The sequence below is a fragment of the Ambystoma mexicanum genome, chromosome 2q (assembly GCF_040938575.1).
Source record: "Ambystoma mexicanum isolate Mex_15411 chromosome 2q, UKY_AmexF1_1, whole genome shotgun sequence".
NCBI classification, from domain to species: Eukaryota; Metazoa; Chordata; class Amphibia; order Caudata; family Ambystomatidae; genus Ambystoma; species Ambystoma mexicanum.
The window spans coordinates 1,471,662,953-1,471,684,435 of record NC_090924.1 but is presented as its reverse complement, the minus strand read 5'-3'; the positions used below and the strand labels follow the sequence as shown (position 1 = coordinate 1,471,684,435).

General features: G+C 43.2%; 1 protein-coding gene across 1 annotated transcript in view; it reads left to right on the top strand.

Moving 5' to 3' along the window:
- Positions 1 to 649: 649 nt before the first annotated feature.
- Positions 650 to 21,483, top strand: part of LOC138568899 (vomeronasal type-2 receptor 26-like) — a 147,017-nt gene continuing 126,183 nt past the window's right edge. The window contains exons 1-2 of the mRNA XM_069646680.1: positions 650 to 829; positions 3,383 to 3,607. Of these exons, the coding sequence (XP_069502781.1) occupies positions 650 to 829; positions 3,383 to 3,607 (405 nt within the window). The remainder of the gene's footprint in view (positions 830 to 3,382; positions 3,608 to 21,483) is intronic.

Below are 21,483 nucleotides of genomic sequence, written 5' to 3'. Positions count from 1 at the left end.
ACCTAACACTGAAGAACTATTTACAATGGTTGCGGGCTAGTCCTATGGCTCACCTTTGTTACCAAGAGTTTTGGCCAGGGCATCATCATCCTCTGTGTCCATAGCCCGGAGGGACTGTGCTCTATCCTTGAGGGCTCGCAGTGATGCCGCCATGCTCTCGTCCAACTCCCTGTGAGTCTCCTCGGGGAACTCCACCCACCTCACTGACCACTGCATGGAGTTCTCCGCCCTGACCATGATGAGCCATTCCCATCCGCCTCTCTGACCGCGGCATGCAGTTCTCCACCCTGACCATGATGAGACGTGCCCTCTCTGCCCGCCGCCGCTCTGCACCTATTTGCTGGCCCATCCGCTGCCACACGGAAGACACACTTTATCCAGGGTCCTCCTGCCCTTTGAACAATGCCTGCCCCTGTGATGTAGTTGGCCCCAAGTCCTGACGCCTCCTACATCGAGCCTGCTGCTGCCTTGATGCCATCTGCCTGTGCCACCACAACTGCCTTGCGGGAGGGTTTATTTGAGATTCTAGTCCCGTTTAAATTTTGATTTCATGCTTGTTTTTATTCCTTTTTTTCTGTTATTATGAAGAATAATGTACTCAGAAGGAGGACTCTCGCTCCCCAGAGTCTCAGGAATTACTCCCCCTGACATGGACGATTTAGGAGACATAGTAGGAGGTAATGATGCCTTCTCAATCATTTCACTTCCGTTAACCTCCTTTGCCTGTTCTTCAGAGAAAGATTTCGTGGGTGCCGAATATAAATTCACTAGTGAATTCACTGCAACACTGAGCCCACCCAAACGATTTATACTAGTGTTCAAACAGATGGTATGCTCCTTTTATTCAAATACAATCACCATATGGGTACTGTGCACCCCCTTTCATGTTCCTGCGGTTGCACTAATGGGATAGCCTCCTCCACCAACTTCTCGTATCTTAATTGGTATTGTGATAATTCCTGCAAATGGGTGTCCTCCGAACAAAAATACAGTGATGTATCAAGAAAAGACTGCTCTGGGTTTTCGCAATCCCGTTCAATAATACCCCCTGTAACATTGTTAAGACAAGTTTCTTCCCTCCCAGTCCTAGGTATGCCATATTCACGTAAAATGGGTGAACCCCCCTCCCCTTCGCTGCTCCAGTAACACAGAATCGCTAGGGCTGGGAAGGGACAGAGGAAGTGGAAGCGCCAGAGCCATACGTAATATATTTTTCACTGGAGTGAAGACCAGGGCCATGGATAGAATATCATCATACATCCGTGCCCCTAGTTGCTTCAAACTCTATGTACGAAGCCCCGTCTGTTCACCCATATAAGCCAGCCTACACATCTTAATCACATACAGTGAGGAGCATGTAGAGTGGCATTTATAGATCGGACCACAAGCAAAGATAGTTTACCTGGAAATTACGGTACTTCTGAGGGGAGGAATAACCGATGGGAGTTCCTGGCAATGGCCACAGGCAACCTGGCAAACAGACCAAACAGGCACACCCTCGACACTCCTCGTGGTGCGTGGGCCGGTCTATTAGTAGAGTAGTGCAATAGCGTTTGTGAGGACCACATCAAGTCGCCATGTTTGTTATGTACAAAATGACAGGAGGATGGGGAGCACACAGCCAGGACTTGGTTCCCCTGGTGTACCATGCTCCAATGTAGAACAGGCACCCAGGATGTTAGTAACTGCCACCATCCATCAACACAAAAGGAGCATAGCCCACTTCTTTCCGGAATAGAAACTGAAGCACAAAGTAATTGTAGGATGTTTAAATCCACAACTTTAAGGAAGATTAAAGAGGTTAGAGCATGCACGAGAGGGCTCAGGCAGCCATCTTGCATGTGATTGGCCACGTCCCCCTTTTTTTGTTAATATTTTGCTGTCAGGAGTTTTAGAGCCATTGAGGTGGGGCAGTGACAGCTAGGCAATTGTTCTGGAAGAGGGAAGCACTGTAAAACAAATGTTAATTTAACTTGAATTTTTAAGCTAAATGCTTTGCAGATTTAAGTTATTGGTGCTGGTTAAGCAGGTGGGAAAGAATGGAAAACTATTTTCTCTCTTACTGCTTTTACCTGAAGACCAACATGTTCACGTCAACCTCAACACACTTAAACTGCAGAATACAGCTTCTTTGCTAGAATGATCTTTGAGGGAGAGATCAAGGAACAAAGGAACAGAAAAATCATAAAGGGGTTTTGTAGCCATCTGCCCGGTGAAAGAGCTTGCACCAGACCGAGTGACAGGGGAGCTTACGTCAGTGGGGGGATTCCCCAGACCAAGTGACAAGGGGCCATCTTTAAGTGGGGGGATGCCCCAGACCAAGTTACAGGGGGCCTTCTTCCAGTGGGAGATTCCCTAGACCAAGTGACAGGGGGATTCCCTCCAGTGGGGTGATTCCCTAGACCAAGGGTGAGGGGGCCTTCTTCCAGTGGCAGGATGACCCATAAAAAGTGACAGTAGACCTTCTACCAGGCGGGGGATGCCCCAAACCAAGTGACAGGGGGCCTGCCACCAGTGGGGTGATTCCTTAGACCAAGTGAGAGGGGGCGTAGGTCCAGTGGGGGAATGATCCAGACCAAGTGACAAGGGACTTCCAATATGCTTGTAGACCCTCTTGAGGCAAAAACATTCCATAGAACAGGCTATTTGGCCCATGTTGATTCTTGGTAGAGGGGCTCCCAGGCTCCTTTTCAATGTTGGACCTCCAGTGAAGGGGTTGCCCTAAACTAAGTGAAAGGGGCCATTCTTTCAGTGGGAGGATGCCCCAGACAAAGTGACAGGGGACCTTCCTCTAGTGAGGTGATGCACCAGATCAAAGGACAGAGGGCCTTCTTCCAGAGGAGGGATGCCTCAGACCAAGTGGCACAAGGCCTTCCTACAGTGGGGGGAAGCACCAGACAAAGTGACAGGAGGCCTTCTTCCAGTGGGGGGATGCCCCAGACCAAACCAGTGGCAACCTTCCTCCATTGCAGGGATACTAATTCCCTCTAAATACTCCCTAACCCTTGCTCTACTTGAGCAAGCTTGTATCAGGTTGGGTACTCTGATAGTGAACTGTTTGAATCCAGCCAGACCTACATGTAGTCCATGATCTGTCTGAGGTCAAGTGACCTTCAAGCTCGCAGTAGGGTGCTCTGTCCTTCCTCCATGGCATCTGCTTTCCTTTTCCCTGATCCTCCTGATCTCATACTCAGCATGATGCTGAGGAAAGGATATGGAGAGCAGGAATTATGATTGTGACAAGGAAGAGCAGGTCTCAGGTTAATGAAGTTTAGAGATAAGTAGTCAGGGCTATCGCCATGGCTGTCACTGATACACGCATGATGACTACCTTGCATTCCTTATATCCAAACTAATCCTATGTCTCTTTTCTTCTTGGCAGTTACATCATCACATGCAGAACATCCATTTCAAAACCACCAGTGGAGAGATGTCCTTCAATGCTCAGGGAGATCCTCCTACACGTTTTGACATTGCAAACTGGCTTTACTTCTCTAATAAAAAGCCTACATTTACCAATGTGGGAAACATCATTATCAACTCTGCAGGGCAAATGCAGTTTAACCTCAGTGACCGTGACATTCATTGGCACCCCGGCTTTACACAGGTAAGACCTCCCCCGCGAGTGTTTGGAAAATGTGGTCCGTAATAGACAAATGAAAAAAAATAATTTCCAGTTGCCATAGAGTTGATCAATGCAATAATCAATTAAATGGAATGTGAGTTCTTTTTTTTAAGAAGAAAGAGGAATGCATCAGGTTTACACTCCAGGCATAATCTGGGAACAAAAAATACTTTTATTTGAATCCAGGATTTCTGTCATCAGCTTCACTATTCAGGTACAATTTGGGAAACAATCAACACGTGAATATTAATCCAGGATTTCTTTCATCAGCTTCATTATTAAGGATTTCAGAATTTCAGTAATAAGCTTCACTCTCCAGCAACCCTTAGATTTAGTAGTAAGGTCTCAGTCATCAGCTTCACTAGCCAGTCAACTCTTATTTTAACACAGCATCACTGTCATCAAGATTCCTTTTTTAGTACAATCTGGGAAACGTCAACCTTTTTTCTTTTAACTCAGATCTCTTCCATCAGCTTTACTCTCCAGGAGCACTTTGGGAATTATTAACCCTTAGATTTTAACCCAGGATCTCTATCAACAGCTTTACTTTCCAGGCACAATCTGGAAATAATTAAAATATGTTTTTTAATCCAGATTTATATAATCATGTTTGGCTTTTTCGCCTATGGTGGTGTTTGCACCACATGTGCCAAAACATTGGTGAGAGAAAATAGACAGTGAAGAAGGGGTGCTTAGAAGCAGCATAGCGGGTCGGCATGGTAACTGATAATACTTGCCATGGAACTCCAAACTCTTATTCGTTCATTTGTGTCTTCTTCCACCATATCAAACAATGATGGGTTGTTAAGCAAGGCCCTGGCCAATGAAGTGCTTAGATGATGTAAGTTTTCCCCATTTGCAGCAGCCAGCTGGAATCTAGCGGATGTTTCCTCCTGTTTACCACCTGTTTATCTGTTTACTGTGTAGACAACCCCATTTGCAATGTGACAGCTGCTGGGCCACTGTACTTGAGTCCTTTTTCTGTTTCTTGGACCCTACTCCCAGGGTGGGTAGAGCATAGTTAGCGGAAGCACAGAATCCATCTTCCTGACCGATGTAGTCTCGCTCAGGCCTTTTGTGAAATGTACCCTGGAAGTTGCCTGAGGCAATTAAGAGCCATTTATGCATCTGGGTGCTACTACGGCTATGTAGTAAAGATGCCAAAGGGTTCGGCAGTAGGGATGCTTTTCATGGTGCACACAAGGAAGTCCCCAACATTGTGCTAAAAGGCACAGAGCTACCCCCCGCTAACATGTGTAGTGCCTGCTAGGAAGCAAGAAGCAGGGATTTCAATAAAATACAAGCCACTCTGTGAATCAATAACACTTCCTGGCAGTTTATCTGTCATGTCCAGAGGTGTGCCATCACCTGTGAACTGCCCACCTCTAGAGTCTGTCTAGAGTGAAGCTTAGTGGGCCAGTGATGTGGTGTGTGCAAGGATCCTGGGCCTTTGGGGTGGCCATTTCTGTCCACCTTTTGCTTTAAGCATTGATTATTGTGTAGGTTAAAGTAAGAGACTACGCATGTTGCCTGGCACCTCTGGTGTCAGGGCCGTACACAGCTGCCTGGAAGTTGTTTCTTTCCTCCCCTTCGTCTTTCTACTTAGCCTAGCGGATCAGTGTTGTGGGTTTGCAAATCTTGTGGGCTCAGTGGAGGGCTGTTATTTCTTGTAACTGCTCCTGAACATGTTTTTAGTTTTCTTGCTCTATGTATCCATCGTTCTCAGTGTTCAATGCCCACTCCACCCTTACACTGCTACAAAGGTAAAAAAGGGACAGTTAAGAGAAAAACCTCCTTTGCCTTTTGTGGTAACATGGGCGGGGAAAGGCTATAATCTCAAGAGGAGTGTTAATGTGATTCAGTAGCAACCCAACCAGCCAGGGATACCAGTCCAAAATAAAGGAAATTTCCAATCAAGGTTCTATATAAAAATAGATAAACTTTAATAAAACACACCCACTGCAAAAATTACTCCATAGAAAAACACTACACGAAACCCACTCCTGAAGAAGGAAAAGAAATCAAGCAAAGATCGCGCAATGCTCAGAGTAATGAATCGTGGAGTAAGAAAAGTAAACCACAATGTTCTGTAAAAAGAATATATTTCTTAAAAATAAGAAGGGTTTTGTGACCTAACCAGTTTCTAGGCCCAAACTGAACCAAGGTGGCCGTTAAGAGTCAATAGTACCTTCTTAGGTTACAAGTTTCAAGCTGGTGTCCAAGCCGGTTGGGCCAGGTTCGAGGAGTGTGCATCGTAGTTGATCGAAGTGTAGAGCAGGTGAAAAGCCGGGTCGACTATTGAGCCCAGGAGTTTGAAGGTGGCACTAGAGCAATACAAGTCGGAAAGTGTATTACGGTCGGTTTTAAGTCAAACTGGTTCAAGACTGGTATTACTACTGGTTAGGCTCATGAGTGATGCACCAGCAGTACGTGGGGAGGTCCGGTATGAACTTGAAGAAGTGACTCTGATATGGGTTCGGAGAGGCAGCAGTTTGAAATCGAGCAGGATTGAGTCATTTGGTAACTGCTGGGAGGGAGTCAGTGAGTGATGTCCCGGCGGTTACAGTTGAGAGCCGGCAAAGAGCAGTTGGTTGGAGCTGTGCAGGTGACATGGTCAGCAAAGAATGAAGCATCATTGATGTGGTTCAATATTTGCAATTACATAGGATCAAAGTGTTCGAGTGCAGCAGTTGCATGGATCCAGACAGCAAGTAGGTGTAGAGACGGTACGAGGCAGAGGTATGTTGCAGTTTGAAATGGTGCTTGATTCTGAACTGGGGGTCCGTCCAGCCTTTTAAGACGAGGTAGCAATACCCTCGAGATGAACGGGGATGTAGAAGTTGCTCAAACATCAATGATCGAAACGACTTAGGTAGTTGGCAAGAAGATTAGCTATGTAATATCAATTATCAAAAACAGGGAGAACAACGGACATTAACGGACGTCTCAGTGCATGGTTTCTCAATTCGCTTCAGATAAAACATCTTCTTTATAGTAAAAACTCATCATTGATGATGCCAACCTATGTATTTACTAATGTCATCCTACGTGGCAAACTACAAATACCTATTGAAGAAAGTGATGGGACTGGAGGGAACATCTAAGTATATGTTCCATACTAGTCTAAGAAAGTTATAGGCTCCTTAACATCAGGTGGGGCAACTAAGCCCGCCCCAAAACATGTCACTATGAACGTCACTAAATACACAACGTCCCATTGGTTACATGAACTACAGGACCCTTAATCATGCGGACCCCTACAATTGATTGGCACTCTAACATCTGTCAGTACTTTTCCACCTACGTTAGCAGCACACAGGCTAGACTTCCAGGTGCTGGTGAGCTGGTCATAACCATAGTTTCCCACCAATTAGCATATTATCTATCATCACCTCAGTGGTCTGCTGTCAATTAAGGCATTAAACTTGTCCTTGGAAGTGTTCATTGCTCTGGAGAATTCAGGGGAGTGAAGGCACGCTCTGCCTTCATGCGCAGGTGTGATATTATGTTTGTCCAACTTCATCCTTCCACTTGACTGAAGACCACAAAATTGAGCTTCTGGTGTATTTAAAATTCTGTTTTCTAATAGACCTCTGGTGTCTTCCTTATTTTGTCCATGCCTCCTGAACATGAGTTTCATTCTTTCACATGATTTGTATCCAATGTCTGTTCATCTCAGTCTGATATGACCTTTACTTCTTGGGCTCATCCAGCCTCACCTTTCTGAGTTTCACTCCTGTAAATCCAATTTCTTTTATAACTCCGACACACTGGACAGGCCTTCCTTTATTGTCCAGTATTGCTATAATGCGCAGTGGAAACATCCATTCTTGACTCATTCCTACATATGTACACGTTGGAGCATGCCGCAATCTATTCACTATAAAGCTAGCCTCAAGAAAGCTTCTTCTGCATGAGCTTCTTTGCATATTTACACATATAAATAACTTTGACATCTTCATCACTTCTGTAGCATAAGTTTCTTCATCTTGAGCCCAAGATTTCACTTATCTTTGATACATTCTTGATGCCCTATTGAATATCTGCATTCTATTGTCTCTGCATCTCTTCTATGTATGTCAGCCTTGCTTCATGTGTGACATCACCATTCTTCTCTTCCATTTATCTCTACTGTTTCTTCTTGGATTTCATTCAATTGGCCATCATACTGTCTCGTATGCAGGTATCGTTTTCTCAATGGGAACCTTGCTTCCAGGGTTCTCCTTGGTATCTGCAGTTTCAATGGTGCTGCACATGTCTCACACTCTGGTTCCCAACATATAGGTATTACGGGCGAGGTGGTTGAGGTGGGGGTACTTGGCTCCTTCTCTATACCCCCCCTCTTGGCGATCACCGACCACTCTCCCATCATCCTTCACCTCCAGACATCCTTGTCTGAAGAAATGCTTATTTGGGATCCAGATCTTTATGACTCCCTTCAGGCATGCAACTGATTTTACATGTTCATCCTTGTTCCAAGTCATGCACTGTCCACTTGGACTGCAATAGATCCACTTTACCACAAAAATCTTATGGTTCTTTAGATACAGGAACTTCGTTCCCTCAGGTGCATGAATATTGGCCTTCACAAAGTCTCTGATTTCTTCTTCTGTCAAATCTCTGGCCTTCCATCCTGATTAAACATTGATCATGATTTTCATCCCTATGGCTTTCTTTGCTCTCTTCTTACATTGTGAGATTATGATTTTAATCACACAAAATCCAAGCAAGACCATCACGATCAGGGCTCCAAGGAACCTAAAAATGTCTGCATATCTGCCATTCACTGTGGAACCCATGAAAAGAGCAATCCAAACCAGCTATCAAAAGCAATGTCTTCTGCTTTGTCTATCATCTGAACGTGTAGTTTTGTCAGCATCTATATGGGCTCTGTCAAGGTGCCATTCTCGTCATCATGAGCATTTATGAACATGCAACTCATGATCATCCTCCCTAGCACTTCTCTTAGGTCTAAGTCTTTTCTTCTGAGCTTCTATAATCATCACATGAGATATTTCAGCATAATTCCTTCTTACTGGACCAATCATAGAAACATTTGTCAGTGTGCTGGGAGTTTTACATGTACTATCTGTGTAGGAGAAAGGTCCAAAAGCCTCTTCCCATCCTGACGCCTTTTCTTATCTGCAGAGAATGCCGGCCATAGAGAATCCACTATAACCTCTGAATGTGACCTCCTGCCAAAAGGTAACCCAGATTTGTCTATTTCAGGACTAGGTGCCTTTAAAATCACATAAGGTCTCGGCCGCCTAGTAGTTGCCACATCTGTACCCTCTTTCTGCATAGGAAGATACACAGAAATCCTTTCTCTGTTTGGACTCACATAGTAAGCAATACACACAGTAAGTGACAGCAGTGTCACTATAAACACAATACATGTGTACATCACATACAACTAAGCCAATGTTTTACTGCAATAGCTTCTTGCACATTGTGGGCATTTCTCATTATCTACCATAATGTTGTTGCTATTGACACTGCCCAATTCTTGCATATTAGGAAGAAATAAATAAATTTTAATCGGGCAACATCATGCAGTACTCTGGATTCTGCAGGGTCTGCTCCACATGTTTCTCGATCACCTGATTGCTGCTGGACGATGAACAAAGTTCCCAACGAAGATAAAGGAATTGTCATTTCACCAGACAGAATTCAAATTCTCCTCCAGCAAGAAACAAAGTACTTTAATCAGCAGACTCTTGGATCTCTTCCCTCAAAAGTCTCATTCAGTTCTCACTGTTCTCTCAGAATACAGATTGACTTGTGTTATTATATCTCGTAGCATCTCATTAAGTTACACATTATTTCTTGGGTCTCTCAGGAAGGTGCGAACATCAGTTTGTCTTCCAACAAGACGTGGGCATTCCTCAATCAGGTAGTAGAACACCAAGCCGAGCACTCTATGCGCATTATCATCCTATAGGGGCATTTGTGTTTTCCCCACTGTACTCAGGAAGCTAAAGAACGTGCTCTATGATAGCTGAGAGCAATCTCCTCACAATTGCAACAGACTTAGGATCTTGCAGGAACAGATAAACGCTAGTAGTTCTCCCCACAAGTGTAGGGTATGCACTCAAAATGAACAGAAAAACTGCAAGAACAATCCATGAAACGTTGTCATTAGGCACCACCATGGGCAACTCCGAAAAGAAATTCAGTGAAAAAGGAATCAGGGAACTGTTCCCTTTTCCAGTTGTCGAAAAGGAACTCCAAATCTGGCATGCTTTCCTTCTCGATCAAGACTTAAATATGTCTCAGTCCAATGTCAACAAACTCCTGTGGCTCAAGAACAAAGCGCTCCCCTTAACTCCTTTTTCAGTAGCTGAACAGTGTGTCCCGAAAACAAGCCACAGTCCAATATTTATTCAACAGTTTCTGTGTCCTCTTCCTCATCATGGATCTAGTCTGCACATGCTGAGGTTCTTCCCCGATGCTTCCTTCTGATGGGGGTGGTGGTAAGGGGGGTTCTCCAGCATGGAGCTTTATGTCTCTGAGAAATATCCAAGTGCGTTGCACTTTGACTGCAGATGGTGTAACGTCTTTCATGATGAATGGCCCGTTACAACGTACTTTGGGAAGTCGTAGTTCTTCAACTTGGTTGGTATAGCATCTCTTTCTGTGTTCTGTGCCCCACACCCCTTTGCTTGAGCTAATCTGAAATGACAGAGATACTTGAAGTCATGCATGTTAAGTAATCATGTAACTCCTTTCCTAACAATTCTGCTGTTGCCTGGTCGTCACTTCTAGTTCTAGACTAAGGTGTGAGCGGTGTCCTCATTCACCTCCCTGTCATATTTTCATGGGGGGTAAAATGGTGGTTGGAACCTGGTTGATTTCTCACTGCATACAATGCCAGTGGTGGACAATGCAGCCATTCTTTCTTCAAGACAGGTTTCAATTTGGCTATTCCAGTGTGTGTGCACAGTGCAAGAACTGAAAAGGCCGACCTCTGGGGATGCTACAGCCATTGCCCCGTCCCTTAAGACCATGGCATACCATCACCATGGATTTCATCACTGACATGCCCCGGGTTAAAGGGTATGATAATATCTGGGTGGTGGTTAATTCCTTCACTAAAATGACATGTTTTGTTCCATGCACCGGCATACCCACAGCTCCTGCACTAGACAACCTATTCTTTCGCCATGTTTTCTGTCTTTTTGGTTTATGATATGATATGATATGATATGGCATTTATAACGCGTCTATACACAAGTGTTTCAATGCGCGACGAGGCAAGGGAGGGGGAAACAGGGGAAACAGACAACAATCCTACTAGGCTAGGTGACATTCAGATTGTGCAAGTGCAAGGGAGGGGAAGGAGGAGAAGTCTGGGGGGGGAGTGGAAGAGGAAAGTGCAGTACATGGGAGAAGAACAATAAATAAATAAACAATATATAAACAATAAAAAAAGTGCGGCAGCAGATGGCAAGTGAAAGGGTAAGTGCAGACGTCCGGTGTCAAGTGCAGGAAGTGGGACCGTAGGGATACAGAAAACAGTCACCAAGTGTAGGGGTTGTCAGAACCCGAATGGCGGGGGAGTGGATCTGGGCCCGAGATCGGAGGGTGGCCAGGTAACCAGTGCAGTTTCCGTGTTAGCCAGGAATCAGCAAGGGAAAAGAGGAGAAAAAGCGGATGAGAAAAGAAACGTTTTGAGGTGCTTAAAGAACCGAAGATGATTCTCCTCAAGTTTCAGAGAGGCAGGGAGACAGTTCCAGATGGAGGCCCCAGCCGAAGCAAGAGATCTACCACCAGCTTGTTGCTTGGAGAAGCGACTGACCCTGTGGAAATTGGAGGCAGATGAGCGAAGAGCTCGAGAAGGGAGGTATTTAGAAAGAGAGAGTTGAAGGTATTGAGGCCCCAGGCCCCAGAAGGTCTTATGGACGATGCAGAGGGTTTTGAACTTAATCCTCGCAGCCACTGGGAGCCAGTTCAGAGATTTCAGTCCTGGAGAGATACGATCCCTGGGCTTGAGGCCAACAACAAGTCTTGCAGTTCTGTTCTGGATAAGTTGCAATGGGCGGAGAGTAGAAGCAGGTAGATTTAGAAAAAGGCTCTTACAATAGTCCAGCATGGAGAGAACCAGAGCTCTGAAGACAGTGAGCTTCTGGGAGAAGGAGAGGAAAGGAAGAACACCTCGGAGGAGGTATAGCTTGTAGTGTGACTTCTTAGAGACGTCAGAGATGTGAGGAGAGAGGGAGAGTGTAGAGTCGAAGATGACCATGAGATTTTTAGCCTTGCAGTTGGGAGCAGGAAGGGGACCAAGAGAGGCCGGCCAGAGAGGTACAGGAAAGGAGGGAGACAAAGAGGAGAATCTCAGTCTTACTGGCATTAAGGCAGAGGTCATTGGCGACGCATGACTGCTGGATAGCAGACAGACAGTCGGAGATGAGAGAAGTAGAGGAGGAAGCCGAGGGTAGCCTGAAGATGAGCTGAGTGTCATCCGCGTAGCACTGAAAGTTGGAGCAGAGAGCAGCTATGTGGTGGCCCAAGAGTGCCAGGTATTGGTTGAAAAGCCAGGGAGAGAGGTTAGACCCCTGGGGGACACCACGAGGAAAGAAAAAGATAGCAGAGAGGAAGGACGCAAGTTGAACCTGGGAGGGTCGGTCGGAGAGGATAGATGTCAGCTATGCCAGAGCCTGACCAGTGATACCCAGGTGAACATGGAGACGATTGAGCAGGATGGCATGGTTGAATGTCTAAGGCAGAAGAGAGATCAAGCAAGATGAGGACAGAGGGGGTGTTGGAGTCAAGGTTGGAGAGCAGGTCTTCACGGATGTTCAGAAGAGCAGTTTCCATGCTTCTGGCAGCTCTGAAGCCAGACCGATGGTCATGAAGACAGCCAACAGATTCAGTGTGGAGATTAAGCTGGGAGATGGCCAGTTTCGCAGTAAGATCCGCAGTAAGAACCGGTAAAGGTCCAAGAGTCAGTATAAGGAAGTGGAGGTATGTAATAATGAACATACTGCTATAGCCCTTTTAGGGATAAGGGCTTGTCCATATGATAATAGAAATTAATATTGTAAATTCAACACTAATAGGGTGTTCTTTTGACCAACAGGGTACTCTCACCAACTAAAGAAGATTTTAAAAGTTCGACACAAGACACATTCCCCTGAAGATGTCCTACATTGGTGCTTAAAAAGGACAGAAACTTGTACAAGTCGGGTTTTGATATATTTATAGGGAATAAGCTGAAAGTAGGAAGGCAATGGAATCAAAGTGTCAGTTGGTTAGACATGTTTGATCCTTTGAAGAAGTATTGTACTACGATTCACTTATGGTGTTTCTACTTGTGTTGTTTTAGTACTTTGTATGTATGTGATGTATTATGATCATTTTTATGATTGTGTTTTTAAGAAAATATGGTAACTGATGATTAATAAAACTTGTGATAATCTTTTGGAAATTTCCACTTGATGTGGGAAGAGTGAAGGGCGAGACCTGAATAAGCTATAAGGTTTCTTTTTGTGTATAGAATAGATACTCTCACAGAGTAAGAAATCTGTTTATCCCTAGCTGTGATTTAGAACCATTTGTTGGAGAACAGGCTTCACTATTCTGCATTGAACTATTATAATCTCTGGATTCGATATAGCCACCTCATAGGCAGAAGTCTTTTGAGATGTCAACGTGCCTTAAGGCTTTTCCAAAATGGCAAAAAATGCATGTACAACAAATAGCATCAGGGAAAACACGTTTGGTAACGTTATCTGTATTCTCTGTGTACCTGCTTGGAACCTTATGATGCTATGCCTTCTATTGTAATGCCTTCTATTGTAATGTAAAGTCCCACTACCTGCAATGTAACGTTCTACTAAAATATGCGCCCGGTTGCCCCTGGGCCTGGTCTGTGCTATATAAATAAAACAAATACAAATGCAAATACAAATATACAATTACTATGCTGGCAGCCTTCTCAATGGCAAACGTTGAGGCTCCCAAAGATTATTCGCAAGGAAAATTACCCCTCATTACTGGATCTAGAATCCCACTGCAATATGCAAGGAGCTTGTTCTCTGTGTGAGGACAGCTGTCATAACAGTGCCATCTGTGTGCAAAAAACAAAAATAATTCCTCCGCCTAATTAGGAATCTCTCAAACTAGAGCTGTGCAAATAGCCTTTTTCAACTCATCAAATCCTTCTTCCATTTCTTCAGTCCAGAATATTTTTTCGTGAGTTGCCTGTGCTTTTTTCAGAGCATGCAACAAGGACCTTATGTATGAACTATAATCAAAGAGCCATGCTCTCACATAATTACATAGTTAAATAAAATCTCTGCATGTGCTTTATCGCATGTGGCTTTTCTGTTTTCAAAATTGTCTCTCAGGAGTAACCTTTTTACTTCATGTGAAATTAGCTGGCCTATATACAGTACTTCTTCTCAACAATACTGCAATTTGTATTTGCCTATCTTGTATCCTTTGTCTACAAGAATAATCATTAACTGAACTGAATCATGTCCGCACTCTTCCTCTGAGGTGCTACAAACCAATATGTCATCCACGTAGTGCAACGCAACACTTTCCAAATGAATATTGGTTAAGTCCATCTGCAGGACTCTTTTGAAAATCGATGGACACTCACAGTACCCCTGGGGTAGGCGAGACCTTTTCAGACGAGTTTGTCTGAGCGTACATTATGTCAAATTGTTTGAGTCTTTATGCAATGGGGTTGAGAAAAACACATTTTTCAACTCAATCACAGTGAAATATTGTACTTCAGCAGGGGTGTTACATAAGATTGTTGCAAGATTAGGAACTAGAGGGAACTTGGCTTCTAAAATCTGGTTAATTGGGTGTAAATCCTGAATTAAACGCCACAACCCCCTTTATTTTTTTTAATCGGATAAACCGCAGTTGTTCCATCATGGCAGATATCATCTTGAAAATACCTGCATCTGCCTATCAAGACATGGGATACTGTTGTGTTCGAGGTAAAATTGCTCCTGGTTTCAATGTAATATTTACTTCTCTAGCTACCTTCAGTAGGCCTACGTCATAGGGGCCTGTTGTCCATAATGAAACTGGCACATTTGCCATGTCTTCATCAAAATACTCGGGGCGCTTCTGTGCTAACATCATCTTCAGACGTACCTCACATTTAATTACTCGTACCCAATAAGTAAAACTCATCTCAATATCTCGTCATCTGATGGATGGTCTATAAACATATCTTCATCCGTGATGTCAGTCACTCTATAACCATCCCAATGGCAATCCCTGTGCACCATCTTCTGCCGTCATGGGCATTCCCATCAAGTAAAACCATTTCTCCTCACACTATGGCTGCTTGTACTTCTAAAGGAAAGATTTGTTTTACCTCTTCATTCATAGGTTTCTTTGGCCTAAATAAAAACTCATTAGGTATTCTCATAGTTCAATCCACTAAGCCTGGAAACCATGTTAACAAACTGCGTACCAATAGTGAAAAACTTCTGGTTCTAACGGTACTCTTTGTATGGCCACTTGTCCTGAAAATGCCATGATATATTCACTCACGTTAAATAATGCATTCCTGGCATTGAACACACTATGCCTTCATCAGTGAACAAAATCATAATGTTCAACTTAGATCTCGACCTAATATATTGACAGGTGACAGGAATACCAAGGGTCAAAGGAGAGAGAAGACAGGTGTCTGCATTGAATATAATAATGGTACATACATGTCACACTCTCCTATAGAGACTGGTAATTCTTCAGTAAAAGGTACTCAACTTGTAGCTCCTGTGAAACCTGGAGTATTCATGGTATATCCAGACATCATACATGTCCCCTCTCGTATACATGAGCGTGTTGCACCCATGTCTACTAAAAAAGAAAAAGATTTACCTCCTATATTGAGGTCAACCCTTGGTTCCTCTTTAGGATTGGGCGTCACAGATAGTATGGAACACATCAAGTCTCCCAGTGAGCTGTCTTATTGTGGATACATTCTCATCCCTGTACCTGTAAAATGATTCCCTCCATCAACAGTGACACCCCTCTATTCTAGGAGTCATTAACTGTCCCATACTTGTGTCTTGCTGTATTTGCATAGGTGAATGCTGTGACTGCCCTTGCAGCGGATTCATTGTTACCTGCTGTGTTTGTAAATCTTCCTGCATTCTTGTCACTTGTGTTTGCTGCACTGTCTGATTTTGAGCAAACCCATCTCCATTCTGCTGCAAATATGCAGGCTGGTATGTAGTACCCCCTCTTGAGAATTGCCCATTATGCACACATTCTTGACTTCTACACGTACAAGCATAATGCCCTGACATACCACAAGTCCAAAATATTGGAGGTCTCCTAATTTGCCCCTCCTGCATGCCTTGACTATCATTATGCGTGTTTTGAAACCCACCTTGGTTACTTCAGAAATGTCCCTGATTATTCTGAAAGCCTCTGCCTCGAAAGCCTCCCCTTTCACATGGTACAAATCCATTATTACCTTGATTGAACAGCCTTTGGTTATTCACCTGTGACATGCCTACTGCTAACTTTGAACTCGAACCTTTTCCGCTAGTCAACATTGCCTCTTCAATGGCAAATTTTCCTATCTTTTTCTGTACTGACTTTGCCTCTTCACCTTTCCTAGCATTGTCGTTCTTTCGATTCTTCTCTTGTAACAATCTGCAATAATACACAATGCTCAATTGTATTTCTGACCATGGCTTAGCTTCCATGCCTTCCAATTTCTTGAGATGCTTTTGTACTGGTTCTGGCAGCCCTTTGTACAATATCTAGTAAAATACAGGTACTGATTTCCCCCAAGCATTGCATGTCTCCAAAGCCCACTGCTCTTGGGAATTCTGAATGTAAATAAGAGGATCATCCCATTCCTACATCTTATTCGCCATTATAGCTCCCATATCTGACATGTCCGGACACAGTACTCTAAGTGCTTTCCAGACTGCCGCCCTACAATTATCGAATGCTGCTCCATCATGAGCCATGTTCAATGTGGTAACACTCAAATATCCTGCTCTCGAGCAAACGTCATCAGCTCTCTCTGCGAGGATAGCAACTAGCAGACCTTTTTTGTCCCTTATATCTAATGTGCTTCCCCCTGTCATTTTCTCCAACTCATGTATCCATTTTACAGCACCAGAAGTTAAACTCAGGAGTTTATACCTTAAATTTTCTTTTTTTCATCTGTGGTCAAGGGATATACTGTGCCCTGGCTCCTCCTTTCTCTAATAAGTGAAACTCTGAAATCCCAAACTCACACTCGTCCCCCATTGTCTGTCTGTTCATAACAGGGACAATGGACCTGCACCGTCTTCTTCCCGGCAGTGATCTTAACCTACTCACATAAGGTGGTGAGTCTCCCCTCTCAACCTGGGATCGCCCTTTAGGTTGATCTAGCCATGTCAGGGATTGTGATGCCCAAGATTTGGGTAGGTCTAGATCCGACCATCTTACTTCCTTTTCTATTGATTGGGCCATGTGCATTGCCTTCCTCCTCCCCATGAAAGGTGTCCCTACCTTCGTCTGACATATCCTCTCCCCAACTTGTGTGGCTTCTCTCCTGTTTGTCTCTACTCGGAGTTAGTCTATCAAAAGACAGCTCTTTAGGCTCAAAACTACATGAGGCTCCCTCTTTGTCGTACAAATGCGTACTCTCAAGTAGATTATTTTTACCCTTTCCTTGCAATACTTTCTTAGTCCTCATATCATCATATCTATTGCATCCCCAATGCTTCTAAAGTCAAACTCATCCTCTAATTTTACTCTAGGCGGACCTGGTATGGGTTAATGTGCTGGAAATAATTCTTCTATGTCCTCTCATGCCACTACTGGATTAGGATCCATTAATTCCTTTTCCAAAAGTTCATGATTGCATGCTCTCTGTCTCCTATTTCATTCTATTTCATCATCTAACTCTCTCTGCTTCCTTGCTTCCTATGTTATCCTGTCTTACTCCTTTCTTTTCATATCTCTTCTTTAATTTGCCCTTTGTATCTCTTCATCTCTTCGTATTTGCATTCTTTTATCTCTTAATTTATGTTCCTCCTCTTCTGTGGAATCAGAAAAATACAATATTAAGGCTGTTACACCAAGCAAAGGAAAAAACCCTGACACAGGCTTGTAAAGATTCCCAGAATCTTTATTACAAAACTGAACACTATTGGACAAAGTACACAAATAGCTATTTGGCTGTCAATACATCACAGAGACCACCAGCAGGGTTCAATGTGAGCAGTGAGCAGAATTTCCTAGCTGGACATCAGCGTATTTATACAGTTTGTTATAATGATGTCCAGCCTCTTACAAGTTAATTATACACTGGGCTAGGGTCACGCCAGGTTCATTTCCTAATTTACATATCTCGTGCATGCGGTTTACTTTTAAATACATTTACTAACAGGCATTATTATTCTCTAATTAAACGTTACACTCTTTACATATTGCTTTAATACAAATCAAACAAATGTTTCGCATGTCGTATTTGGATAGCACTATTGTTCTTGTATACTTATAGGTTAACATTGCTAATTCAAGTAATCCCCTGATCCCGAGGTCAACAAATGACAAGGTCTACATGACCCTAACATGTAGCCTGAAGGCAGGTTGGACATTAACCCTCCTACAGAGGTTGAAGAGGTTAAAGCAAGAACAAGAGCACACGAGACGGCCATTTTAGACTACAGGGTGACTTTGTATAATAAACTAAAATGGCGGTTCTAACCTAAAATGGAGGCTCGATTCACTCGAGGTCACGACCTTGTAATACAGATTTCCTCACAAAGCTACTGGGCATAGACCAACATATACAATAAGGACGAAACAATATTATATCAGTTCTAACACTTCCTCTCGCTTTCTTTTTCATTTTTCTTGTTCTTCAATTGCCCTCTGTCTGTTGCCATACTTTCTTTGATCCTCTGCCCTTTCCTGCTTTTTCAGTTGTTCCTCCTGATACAATTGTTCCTGTCTTTGTCTATCCTTCCTTTTCTCCCCATCTTCTTTCAATCATATCTTTCTCTCTCTCCTTTTTGTCCTGTTCATCTCTATCTTGCCTTTGCCTGACATCCTCACTGCTCTTACTATCGAGTTTAAGCAAAATTTGACCACCCATCCTTGTGTTCTATATTAGTGCTAACTCTTCAGCCTTTTCTATTCTCCTTTCCATCTCTTTATTTCTCATCCTATATCTAAGGATGTACGTTGTCGATCACTTCTCTCTTTATCGCATCTCTCCTTGTCCCTTGGGATCTTAGAGATTATTAGCCTGAATCATGGAATTATTTGCGTGAAAAACGCATATTTACGCGCCTTTCTGCCCAAAAATCCCCATACTTCAAGCAGGGGTTTTCTGCAAATAATTCATGAATCAGTCTGTATATCTCTTTCATGAATTTTCTCTGCACCCTCATTGCTGCTTTGTGTAGACGACTCCTATGCCGAATTGCTGTACCCTGTCTCTGCCTTAAGTTCTCTTAATGGGTACAAGCCATCATCTTTCATACTATCGCCATTTGCTTCCGGTGCAGTGGGTGGAGCAGAAGGCTCCTCACCCCCCTCTTTGCATATATTTAATATCTCATCTCTTTCCTCCTGATACATTTTCCAGAGCTCTGAGCTTGCTAATCTTTTACCAACTTTTTGCCTGTATATGCTGCATACAAATATGTCTTCATATGCTACAAAACTGCCTTCCATAGTGAGCCCCCTTGTGGCCACGGCATGATCATTTTATATGCCGTGCCTTTAACCCATTCTGCACTGTACTGTCTAGGCTTGGGTGTGCGTGTTTGGGCAACTGTTTGCAGAGGTGTAGTAATATCGTCCATTTTACTCATCACGCTTGACTGTCAATATTCACCTTTACACTTTGCAATCAAAAAATACGTTTTCAGAAAAATAAAACAATATGAACGTGCACCAATCATCACAGGCTCCAAAATCTCTATATCACAATTTCTACTTTAATCTATTTTTTCACTAAACACCATCACTTCAGTTTCCAAAAAATAAATAATTCTTAAATCTTGTGTTTTCTCTTTCACGTTTCTCAATTTCTCTATTGTTTCTTCACCATATACAATCACATAAACAAACACTCAAACCACAATTAGACAAACCAACATACTCGACTCGTCACATATATCTTAGTCTTATCCTCAAGACTGACCCCTTCTTGCCCCTAAAAATATCCCGATTGGGATGTGAACCATTCTCTTTGGATTGTCTTTAAACAAATATGTAGCCTACGTAGCTATAAATAGGGCTCTAGATACGGTTCCTTCTATTACGTCTTTGCAATGCAGGACACTGGGTGTAATCTTTATTGTGGCTTCTTTCCTCACAATTTCTCCTAATTGCTTGGCCTCCCATCAAGTTAATTACTTAATATTCAACACTCATCGTCTCAAATTGCTTCACCCCAACCTTCCTCTGTTACGTGTTTTCCCTTGATCACTTTTTCCACTCACTAGCCAGCCATAATTTTTCCACCTCACTCAGCTTTTATCAGCATTCGATTTTTCGACTTCTAACTCTCGAGATCGATGCCTCTTTATCAGCCTCGTCAACCTTCTGTTCGTTCAGCTTCCTGTAGATGCCAAGAGGGGATTTCATGGAAACCGGGGGACCCATCTCACCCTTGCTTACAAGTCTAATGTACTCAAACTTGTACCACTATCTACAGGGAGCTTCACGTCTTTTGAGCCGAATGGCAGAGGACGTTCGATATTTCCGGATCTCAAAGTTTACTATCTCAATTGATTTTTAACCATCCTCTCCACTACCAAGTGAACTCGGGGTCCACCTAGCCCTTTAAGACGATTTAGCAATACCCTGGAGATGAATGGGGATGCAGAATTTACTCAGACATCAATAATCGAAACAACTCAGACAGTTGGGAAAAAGGTTAATTGTTTTAATATCAATTATCTAAAACAGGGAGTACAACGGACATCCCAGTGAATGGTTTCTCAATTTGCTTCAGAAAAGACATCTTCTTTATAGGAACAACTGTTCATTGATGATGTCAACATACATATTTACTGAAGTCATCCTGCATGGCAAACTACAAAAACATATTGAAGAAAGTGATAGGACTGGAGGGAACATCAAAGTATACTTTGCATACTAGTCTTAGAAAGTGTTAGGCTCCTTAACATCAGGTGGGGCAACTAAGCCATCCCCCAAAACATATCCCCATGAACATCACTAAATACATGACGTCCCATTGGTTACATGAACTATAGGACCCTTAATCACATGGCCCTCTACAATTGGTTGGCACTCTAACCTCTGTCAGTACTTTTCCACCTATGTTAGCAGCATGCAGGCTAGACTTCCAGGTGCCGGTGAGCTGGTCATAACCATAGCTTCCCACCAATTAGCATATCATCTATCATCAACTCAGTGGTCTGCTGTCAATTAAAGCTTTGAACTTGTCCTTGGGAGGGTTCTTTACTCTAGAGTATTCAGGGGAGTGAAAGCACGCTCTGCCTCCATGCACAGGTGTGGCTGTCATGTTTGTCTGACTTCATCTTTCCTTCTGATTGAAGAACAAACAAAACCTTTAGACAATACTAGTTTCTAATAGACCTCTGATGGCTTCCTTATTTTGTCCATGCTTTCTGAAGAGGAGTTTCATTCTTTCACATGATTTGTATCCAATGTCTGTTCATCCCAGTCTCATACAACCTTGGCTTCTTGGGTCTCATCCAGCCTCATCTTTCTGAGTTTACCCCTGTTAATCCAATTTCTTTTATAACTGTGACACACTGGAAATGCCTATATTTCTTGTCCAGCACTGCTATAATACGTAGTGGAAACATCCATTCTTTACTCATTCCTATATATACATACGTTGGCGCATGCTGCAATCTATTCACTAT